The following is an 11,059-nucleotide window of genomic DNA, read 5'->3' on the forward strand; positions in this document are numbered from 1 at the left end:
TTGCCCAAGGTCATCCAGCAGCTACAAGTGGAGGAGTGGGGAATCAAACCTGGTTCTCCCAGATTAGAGTCCGCGCACTTAACCACTACACCAAACTGGAAGCGCTGCTTCAGGCCAGCCATGAAAACATTGGCATACTGTGGGTCCCCGCGGGTCCCCACGGAAAGGAAGCTCATACCCTGAAAATTGAATTGGTCTTCAAGGTGTCACTGGACTCGAATCTAGCTGTTCTACTACAGACCAACAGGGCTGCCCTCTGAAACTACTAAAATATCACTCACCTCTAGAAAGTGAAGCACTTTGCAGCCCCTTCCCCTTTATTTCTTTTTAAAAGAACAATCAAGTAATGAAGTCTTGGATTAGTTTTATACTTTCCCCTACTCTGGCCGCAGTTCTTTAAATGCGATATCGTCTCAGCTCATTTCCAGATTAATTTTACAACCATTGAAAGAGAACCAGCCCTGATCCATCTTTTTTTTACCCTTAGGAAAGGGGGGCACCTTGTGACCGGGTCCCCAACCCCAGGCGAACGGTCCCCAACCTCCAGGTGATGGACAGAAATCTCCCGGAATCGCAGTTGATCTTTCCCCGTATGTTCCCCAGAGAGCACTGCGATCAGGATCCCAAAACCGCCTGGCCCTCCCTGGCCCTAAGGAAGCCAGGTTGATGGTAACCAGGATGAGGGCTTTTTCGTTTGTAGCTCCGTCCTACTGGAACGAGCTCCCTGCCGAGATCAGGGCCCTGCGGGACTTGTCACAGTTCCGCAGGCCCGTGAAAACAGAACTTTTCAGGCAGGCGTTCTGATAGGAGCGACGTTTTACTAGCTGCGCCCTGTAGTGAACGCCGATCCTATACGATCTAATGCAGCGGTACCACCGAATGTGTCCTTAAATTGCACCTTACTTCTATCGCCATCTGATGAATGTTTTAATGAATGTTTTATACTGATTGCTGTGTTTTAATTGATGTTTTATAATCTATTATGAATGTATACTGCTTGTCAGTTCTTGGAAGCCACCCTGAGCCTGCCTAGCGGGGAGGGCGGGGTAAAAGTGAAACAAACAAACAAACAAACAAATAAAAAGACCGTATGGCAGTATACCCTGCTGAGGTCCCGCCCCTCTCCAAACCCTTTCCAGGCTCCGCCCCCCAAAAAATCTCCAGGATTTTCCAGAGGTGGCAACACTACCCAGGTGCAGCCCGGAAATCTCCCGGAATTACGACTGATCTCCAGACTGCAGAGAGCAGCTCCCCTGGAGAAAAGGGCCGCTTTCCTGGGGCGTCGCGTTCCCACCGAGCGCTCTCCCCTCCAGGGCTATTTTGGGCAGGAACGCACAGGAACGGAGTTCCGGCTGGCTCCCGAGTTGGCCATGCCCAGCAGGAACTCATTAGCATAATAGGCCACTCCCAGCAGCAGAAACTCATTAGGATTGGCTACATTAGGGGTGTGTGGCCTAACATGCAAAGGAGTTCCTGCTACAAAAAAACCGTTTTGACAACAGACAAGGTGAACAGAATAAGAAGCAAAAGGTGGGTGTGGCTGGATGACCACACTTCTGGTAACATGGGGGTGTGGGGCCTAATATGCTAATGTGCTGTGCTGTTGGGTGTGGCCTATTATGCTAATGAGTTCCTGCTGGGCTTTTCTACAAAAAAAGGCCCTGCTCCCCTCCACAAATCCCGCCCTTCCTAGGGTCTACCCCCGAATCTCCAGGAATTCCCCTACCCACAGTGGGCCACCCTGTCTTATGATAGGGTTGCCAAGTCCGTCAGAAACGCCGTCGGGGAGATGGGGGTGGGGACGTTCCAGGAGCCGGAAGTGTTGTCGCACAATGTGCCTATGTCATCCAGAAGTGACGTCGGCATGTCAGTGTCGTCGGGGGGCGACGTTCTGGGTTTTGGGGCAAAACTCTATGGTATAATCAACCCCAAACCATAGAGCTTTGCCCCAAAACCAGAATGTGCCCCCCCGACATCCCCAACGTGTCTATGTCACTTCCGGGTGAAATAGGCATATCATGTTTATTTCCAGCAACATTGCTGTCGGGGGGGGGGGATTTCCTCCCACCGGCCCGGGGGTCGGGGGTGGGCGGGGGCCCCAGGGGGGGGGATTTCCTCCCACCGGCCAGGTGGCCGGTGGTGGGTAGGAGCCCACAAAACCAGGGAATCCCCCACCCCCTGCTGGGGAATGGCAACCCTTTCTTACGAACTTACCATCTGAGAGGATGCCAGTTTGGTGTCGTGGTTAAGTGTGTGGACTCTAATCTGGGAGAACAGGGTTTGATTCCCCACTCCTCCACTTGCACCTGGCTGGATGACCTTGGGTCAGTCACAAGCTCTGGCACAGCTGTCCTTGAAAAAGAGCAGTTTCTGTCAGAGCTCTCTCAGCCCCACCCACCTCACAGGGTGTCTGTTGTGGGGAGGGGAAGGGAAAGGAGTTTGTAAGCCGCTCTGAGACTCCCTTGGGGAGTGAAGGGCGGGGTATAAATCCAATCTCTTCTTCTTCTTCTTCTTCTTCTTTTTGGTGCCTACTCAATTAAAAAGAAAGATCCAGGAGGTGGATATTTGTCTTTACCATTTATTTCTCATAGTCCAGGAAGAGAAAGAAAGAGAGAGGCCATCTTCGAGCTGGCAAAGTTCACAAGTGTGTCACAACTGATTATACATTAATATCGATTTGGATAAGATTACACTAACAGCAACAACTGGGGGCAGTGCCCAGAGAGATAGTGGACTCTTAACACGATTTAGAGAGACAGTTTTGTGTGTGCGCATTCGTACGTGATACGCATTCGAACCCAGGCCACAAAATATTACTTAGACACCTTAGATCTGCCCCTGGAAGGCCAGAATGCAGACGGGTTGATGGAGGATCGCATATTTCCCCAACAAAAACACAGCAGATGAGCAAAGCGGGTGATTGTGGTGTTTATTTCTTTTTGTTTTGTTTTTTGCAAAGCCAAGTGAAGGTATAAACAAGCGGCGTAAAGGACTTTTAGCACCATCTTGTAGACCGGGGGGGGGGGGGGGAAAAAAAAAAAGGCAAAGAAAGAAGTACAATAAATGTGACCGAAAGCACAGCTTATGAATAGTCCAAAGGAAAAAAGGCAGGAAAAGCAAGCAAGCAAATTTTTCATTTGTACAAGGAATGCAGAGAAATGGGTTTACAACTTTTGCCAAGACATAGAAAAATCTGTCGGAAGAAAAAAACCCGAATTAAAGTGATTCCCTAGGCATCCAAATCAAGAAATTTCTGGTGCTCTGCGGTCAATCCTAAGCAAGTCTACTCAGGAGTAAGTGGGCTCTGCAGAACTTGCTCCCTAGTAAGTGCGTTTAGGAATGCAACCCTGAGCTGTGGATGCCAAGTATTACCCCACATGGGGGAAAGTTTCATTTAGAGTGGAGTTCCCCCGTGGACCAGAAGGGGGCAGTTTAGCATCCTACAGAAGATCACCTTTCTATTTACATCCCAATGGGACTCGACTTACTCTCAGTTAAGCAGGCATATACCTGCAGCTTGAAATTTCGTCACTTCGAACAGGAGCGAATTCTGCAGAATGCATTCGTTACCCCTCTGAACTCAACCAAATTTAGAAAGTGCCCCCCATCAATGATTTACCATTTGGACTTGGGTGTGAATCCCTGCTTACGCCACCCGTTGTTCTTTTTGTTCCCTGGGTGAATCTCCTCATCGCAAAAGCATTTCCCTAGCTCCTCAAAGGCCAGTTGGTAGTTCATGAACAAGGATTAATTTATTGATCCCACCCTCTTGTGAGCTCAGCTTGACTTTATGCTGGTCTACAAGGAAGTACATCCACTCTTGTGAAATGCTCAGTAGCAGTCAGACTTACTAATGGGCATTCCTCCTGGATTGCATTTGAGTATCCAAAAATGTGATTCTGGAATATTCGGGTGGATTCCACAGGCAGTGGCCACTAAGCCAATAGAGGAAAACTCTCCAAAATATTCCACGTGCCCCCTGGGTCACAACCCCAAAACGTTTGACTCCCTTTGAGTCCCCAGCGTAATGTATTTCGGATGGTGCGTGTGACGCCCTGATGCGCATACATGAACCTCTTCAGAACAGCGGTTTGTATAATCGAGGAATGTCCATGCATCTCCCTCCCCCCTTCCAAGCTTTCTGAAGAGCAAATATGTATCATGGATGCTTGTCATGAGGCATGCGTTCTTTCAATGAAAAAGAAACATTTGCAATTATTTCCCACATGTCACTTCCTGAACAATATTCCTGAATTCCTCCGGCACGCTGGAGGCATTGAACCCCTTCCCCCTCCCCCTCCCTCTCTACATACACACAATCCTGGCTAAGCATCACACTCTACACTTCTAACACAGCTACGCTTGGCAACACCACCACAGATATCATTACACAAACTTTATAGTCAAGGCGTCTTGGGCACAAGCCATATAGAACACATCACACACGATACGCTACGATTTATGCATTCCTTTCCGGTAATCGGGCCAAGTAACATTTGCTACCCACCGGTCATACATGTCTCCCCCACCCCCCCAAAAAAGTTAGATATGTTCTCCTAACCTGGCATTCTGGCAAAACAAGATTTCCTCTCCTCTCTCAACTATCTCCAAAACGAGCATGTACATTCGGCGAGTTTCTAGGACCTAAGATTCAGGGGAATCCTTTCTCAACCTACGTTGGGACATCGGGGTCCCAAAAATGCTTGCCCTGAGATACCCTTTAGTTATTATTTCAATTTTTTTTAAAATTAATGGGCTTGGAATGAAAAGAACCTAATGGGCATATGAAGCTGCTTCCTATGGAGTCAGACCCCTGATCTATCAGTATTATATGCTTCGGGGTCTTGGGTACAGGTTTTTCGTATTATTTGCTCCCTGGTCCTTTTAGCAGGGATTGAACCTGGGACCGTCTGCATGCAAAGCAGGTGCTCTACCTCTGAGCCACCACAGCTAAGAAAGAGGATAGCGTGTTGATCTCTAAGGTACTTTTAGCTCACTAAAGTATAATATTCTCCCTTCATTCGAGTCCAGTAGCACCTTAGAAACCAACAAAATTTTGGGAGTACGAGCTTTCAAGAGTCAAAGCTCCCTTTGTCAGATACAATTAGGAATGGAAATCCCTAGCTGACGAAAGAAACGTTGAGTCTTGAAAGCTGATCTTCCCAAAATCTTGCTAGCTCTCTAAGGTGCTACTGGACTCGAATCTGGCTCTCTAATAATGCTTGCTGCTGGCAGAAGGGGTTTCCACCACTGAAGAAGAAGGGGAAATATTTTGCCAATATCCCCTTCCACTGCAGACCCCGTTCCACTGCCCCTTCCTGGCGCTGTTCTTGGAAGTCCACTTTCTTTCAGAAACCGGATTTTCACATGTCATTATGTTCTACGAGACATTATCGAGAGGAAGGGGAGAAGCATGCATGCCTTTGCAGGATGCTGACCCTGAAAACTACCTGCTTGCAAAGGGGCTGATCCTACCACTTCTTAAGGAGTCTGAATACTCTTGGGAACTCTCCTGTTCCGCGTAGGATGGCATAAGGAAAAGACTGGCGATGGGCAAGAATGTTTCGAGACAGCGAAAAGAGGCTCGAAAAGGGGTTTTGCTTCCCGTTTTCCGTTTGCTGTTTAACCCCCGTTTTTGCATTATGTGAGAACCAATCCTCTTTCTCCAACTTTTTCTACATCCCTGACACCTGCTGACTGAAAGCCAGGATAGGGATCCCACCTGGAGATTCCCCGAAATTACAGCTCTCCTCCAGACTACAGAGATCAATTGCCCTGGATAAAATGGCCGCTTTGGAGGGTGGAGTCTATGGGATTGTACCCCCACTGAGGGGTCCCTGTTCTCCCCAGGCTCCACCCCCAAATCTCCAGGAGTTTCCCAACCTGGAGCTGGCAACCCTACACCCCACACCCTGCCAATGGCTGGGGGGACCTGGCGAGCATATCCACGGCACTTTTCCTTCTCTGAGAACCTTCTCCCTTGCCTGCCACCAACCCCCTGAAACGAGACCTCCTAACCTTCCTTGAAAACCACACATAAAAAGCTTCCGATTCCATTGGGACACAAGCAGGTATAAAGCCTCTAATTAATTTGGTGGCCTTTATTATAATTTTTTAAAAAGAAAGAGAAAAGAGGGAGTGAGAGAGAGAGAGAGAGAGAGAGAGAGAGAGAGAGAGAGAGAAGGAAGGAGAGCGCGTAAAGGCAGAGAAATTTACTCTTTCGCTTCGGCCAACTTATTGTTCATCTCTTTGCTCTTCTCCTTGTCCTCGGGGTTCGCGGCGCCGGCGGCTTCGGTGCTCTTTTTCTTGGCCGCCCGGCTGGATGCCATCTGCTTATCTTTGGCTTTTTTCAGTGGCTTATGGCTCGTGGGTGTCTTTTTTGGTTTGGGAGGCTGCGGGCTAGGCTTCTCCACCTGGAAGGGGCGCAAGCGATAAACCACCGCCACAAAGAGAAACACGGGGGACACACAAAGGGAGAAGGCAGGGGAAGAAAGGGAGTTTAGAGAGGGCGAGCGATGCGGCGGCAGTTTCTGATTCAGAGCACAAGGGCAGGCGTCAATCAAGCCTGGACTGACCAGTTAGGGCTGCCAACCTCCAGGTGGGCCCTGGAGATCTCCTGGAATCACAACGGATCTCTCGATGACAGAGATCGGTTCCCCTGGAGAAAATGGCTGCATTGGAAGGTGGGTTCTACAGAATCGCACCCCATTTTGGTCCCTCCTCTCCCCAAACCCCATCCTCCCCGGTCTTCACCCCCAAATCTCCAGGAGTTTCCCAAACTGGAGTTGGCAACCCCTATGACCACACACACACACACAAAAAATAGGGCAGGACAGTTCTTAACTTGCCCAAACAACAAGCACTCCTCACTAGAGTGGTGTGGAGGTTGACCAGATCCCAAAGCATGTCACAGAAATAGAACAGTTTTGGTGGCAGTGCGGGGGCAACTTTCCACATGCTGCCATTAAAAAAAAAAATCAACATTTTTATTATGCATTTTCCTTTTGTCAGTACAGGGTAGAACAGCAGGGGGAAAAATTGGGGAGGAAGAATATTTTGTCAGTTTCACCCTTTATGTGCTACTGGGGTAAAAATGACCCTGATACCACCAGTATACACTGCAATTTACAATGAATACACAGAAGACTGACATTATTACAGTTAGAATCATAGCATCATAAAGTTGGAAGGCACCTCCAGGGTCATCTAGTCCAACCCCCTGTACAATGCAGGAAATTCACAAATACCTGCCCCCCACGCACCCCCAGATAATGGCAAAACCCTCCAGAATCCCCGGGCAAACTGGCCTGGGGGGAAATGGCTTCCTGACCCCAAAGTGGCAATCAGTATTTCCCTGGGCATGTAAGAAAGGACCACGGGCACCACAAGTGAGAAGTTGATAAATTTAGAGCGTATGACACTGGAAAACCAAGCTGTATCCATTCCCCCCCTTCCCTGTCTAAACAACCTCTAGTCTTCTTAAAAACCCAAGTTTCCTCATCGGTATGATTGTTACTGAGTCATATTGCCCCGACTTATTTAAAGGCCCCCCGAATCCTAGTCTTCTTAAAAACCCAGGTTTCCTCATTGGTATGATTGTTAAAGGTATGATTGTCCCGACTTATTTAAAGGCCCCCCGAATTGAAAGAAATCCTGGCTACGGGCCTGTTGGAAGCTCGCACTGATAGCAGAATGGAACCTCTGGGTCCAACCTCATATGCACGTTTTCCTTATCACTCTTGCATCCATAAATTTAGAGCGTATGACACTGGAAAACCAAGCTGTATCCATTCCCCCCCTTCCCTGTCTAAACAACCCCTAGTCTTCTTAAAAACCCAGGTTTCCTCATTGGTATGATTGTTAAAGGTATGATTGTCCCGACTTATTTAAAGGCCCCCCCAAATTTAAAGAAATCCTGGCCACGGGCCTGTTGGAAGCTCGCACTGATAGCAGAATGGAACCTCTGGGTCCAACCTCATATGCACGTTTTCCTTATCACTCTTGCATCATCATCATCATCAGTAGTGTGTTTGGCTAAGGAGGAAAACTTCCCGGTTCATCAAAGAGGAATGGAGGATAAGGCCTAGTTCGAGAGTGGAGGAGAGTGAGGTGGGAATGAGATGTTGAGCGGACCGTGCCAGGCTGCTGGTGGAAGACCATGGAGGAATGGATACTGGGATGGCTCCCTATCGTTAAAATTTCTCTGCAGACACAAAACCCGGAGAGCAAAGAGAATGGGGAGCAGTTTTCCTCCTGCCGTGCTGGTTTTCTGTCCGCAGAGGAACAGTCAAGGTAAGGCCACATTGGTAGTCGTACCATTCGCCTGGTGGCAGGGGGTACTCTGAGAGTGTCCTCGATGATCTGAGGAGCAGGAGAAAAAAATGGGGGTGGATGTCAATGATGACTCTCTAGGACTTTCTTCCAATGTCTATGGTAAAGACCATAAGGAAATTTCTAGAGCAACATGGAGACTGTGACATCACTTTGCAGTGATGTTCTAGGAATCCCCCCAATCTCTATGGTAAAGACCATAAAGACTACGGGGATTCCCACAGCATCACCATTAAGTGATGTCACATCTTCCATCCTGCTCTAGGATGTCCTCCAGTTCTACTGTAGAGATTGGGTGGATTTCTAGCGCATTACCTGGAAGTGACGCCATATTCCCCCAAACTCTATCCTCCCCACCACCTCAAAAATCTCCTGGCATTTGCTGGTTCAGAGCTGGAAATCCTAATACACAGTGACTTTCAACCCTACCCTAAACTTAGCTGAGGGGGAGACAGTTTATAATGCAGGGCTTGGAAGAGAAGCACTGACCTTCATTCTTTCCACCAATGTTCACAATCCACTGAGCACATTTTTGCACAAGCTCCTCTGAAACCAACAGTGGTTGTGCAAGAGCATAGATCTAATTCCCCACATTTTGGTTCAGTGGGGCCCACAGCGAAGGTGAGCCTACATTGTCCCCGTCCCTCCTTACCTTCGGCGATTCCTTGTATGGCTCGCTATAAAGGCTGCGTATCCTCCTGCGCTCGAGCAATTTGTTATCCGCTGGACCGAGTTTCGCACTCTCTGCAGTAAATTGGGCACTATAGCTGGTTTCTTGAACCATCTTCTCATCCGGAGGTTTGTACTGGCTCTTGGCTCTGATGGCTTTCACCGGCTTGATGTCTGTCCATGGGCGGAATTCATTTCTGGTGGAAAGGGGAGGAGGAGTGAGAAATGAACAAGAAGACGATTGGCAGGAAAGCCCAACAAATAGCATTAACGGGTACAGCTGGTATTTACTGAGCAGCTACCCAGCCACCTGCTATATACTAAGTTCAAGTCCAGCAGCACCTTAGAAACTGACAAGATTTTCAGGGTATAAGCTTTTGAGAGTCAAAGCCCCCTTCGTCAGATAGGGACTTCCATTCTTACTTGTATCTGACAAAGGAAGCTTTGACTCTTGAAAACTTGTAGCCCCCAAAAACCTTGTTGGTCCCTAAGGTGCCACTGGACTTGAATCTAGTTCTTCTGCTGAAGATCGACACTGCTAGCCTCTGAAACCATCTGACATATACCGAGTCCGATCATTGGTTCATCTCGATGGGCAATTCATCTCCAGGATGTCAAGCTAGACTGGCAATTCCTCTCCAAGATCTCAAGCTAGAGAACCCAAGTTCGCTGAGATCCTTTAACAGTAGATGATGCTGGAGATTGATCCGGGAATCTTCTGCTACACGTGAAGCAGCCTCGTACCGAGTGAGGCCACAAATCCATTTCATACTGCATCGTCTACTCTCACTGTCAACGTTTCTCCAGAGTCTCAGGCAGAGAAAGTTCTGTCCCAAGACTCGTCATGCAACTGAGTCACACAATAAAAAAGTGCTTACATCACCCACATGGCCACCATGGCGACTTTCAGTCGGATGCACACTGCTCAGAACTTAATTCCAGACATGTGGTGGCTCAATTTTGATCGGGGCCATGGTGCGGTGCCTGCGGACAGGCTGCTTTAGTTTTCCCCTCCATACTCAGGGTTCTTTTTTGTAGCAGGAACTCCTTTGCATATTAGGTGACACTCCCCTAATGTAGCCAATCCTCCAAAAGCTTACAGACCTCTTCTTACAGGGGCTTCTGTAAGCTCTTGGAGGATTGGCTACATTAGGGGTGGGTGGCCTAATATGCAAAGGAGCCCACCCCTAGATCTCTGGGAATTTCTCAACCCAAAGGCAGCAAGCCAGTTTCATGGCCTTTCAAATAGCAGGTTGGATCCAGAATAAGGCTGTGGTCACACGGTCATTTTGATCGGGTTTCACCTCTGTTCCCTCTCACATTTAAAACTGCTGATCAGACACCCACATCCATCTCCCGCACCGAAGTGGGCTCACTCTCGCGATCCTCCCGGTTCCCTAGCGAGTTTTCCGGCACCGGGAAAATCAAGTACTTTTCGGGTACTTGCGCTTTGAATCTGCGATTTTGCCCATCTGGACAGCCATCTCTTGCAATGACTGTGATTAGGTCGTCTGAACATCCTTCTTCCGGTAGGGGTTGGGGGGTTTTTTTGTGTGACTTTCACCATTGTGCACCACTTGGGCGGCACAGCTGTCTGTGTTGGAATATGTAAGTATTCAGCATGTGTGAAGCATGGGTAACAATGTAAATAGATCATGCCAATCCAGAGTGACAGATGTCAGAGTAACTGTCAGTCCAGGAGACCAGAGCAAACCGATTCTGGCTGGTGCAAAGCTGATGTCTTATCAGAGTGACTCAGCAGTGATATGATTGGTCGTTATGTGTATATAACTGTGAATGTACTGTACATTGTGTGCTGACTTGAATGTTAACTGCTTGGCGAAGCACTTTGATGGTGAGAGCTGCGTCTTGTAAATAAACTGCACTGTATATAGTTAACCACTAAACCTGAGTCTGTGTGGTGAGTACAGTGGGACTTCAGCAGGGTGCAATTGGACTGCTACAATCCAACGGTGACCTGGGGATGCAAGGAGCGCACTCTGCGACAGTCTGGACAGTGCATGGAGCACTGTAGCGCAAAGCGAGCGGTTGGGCAAGG

At 48.4% G+C, this 11,059-nt stretch overlaps 1 protein-coding gene across 1 annotated transcript in view; it reads right to left on the minus strand.

Annotated features, from left to right (window-relative positions):
• The window catches only part of LOC107115788 (microtubule-associated protein 6 homolog), an 18,206-nt gene extending 8,308 nt beyond the window's left edge, over positions 1-9,898 (minus strand). Inside the window, exons 1-3 of the mRNA XM_015417549.1 lie at positions 9,879-9,898; positions 8,984-9,197; positions 6,217-6,413 (exon numbers count right to left, since the gene is read on the minus strand). Coding sequence (XP_015273035.1) covers positions 6,217-6,413; positions 8,984-9,197; positions 9,879-9,898 — 431 coding nt within the window. The remainder of the gene's footprint in view (positions 1-6,216; positions 6,414-8,983; positions 9,198-9,878) is intronic.
• Between the last annotated feature and the right edge of the window lie 1,161 nt (positions 9,899-11,059).

This window comes from Gekko japonicus, unplaced genomic scaffold (assembly GCF_001447785.1).
Source record: "Gekko japonicus isolate JY-2015 unplaced genomic scaffold, Gekko_japonicus_V1.1 scaffold5635, whole genome shotgun sequence".
Taxonomy (NCBI): Eukaryota; Metazoa; Chordata; class Lepidosauria; order Squamata; family Gekkonidae; genus Gekko; species Gekko japonicus.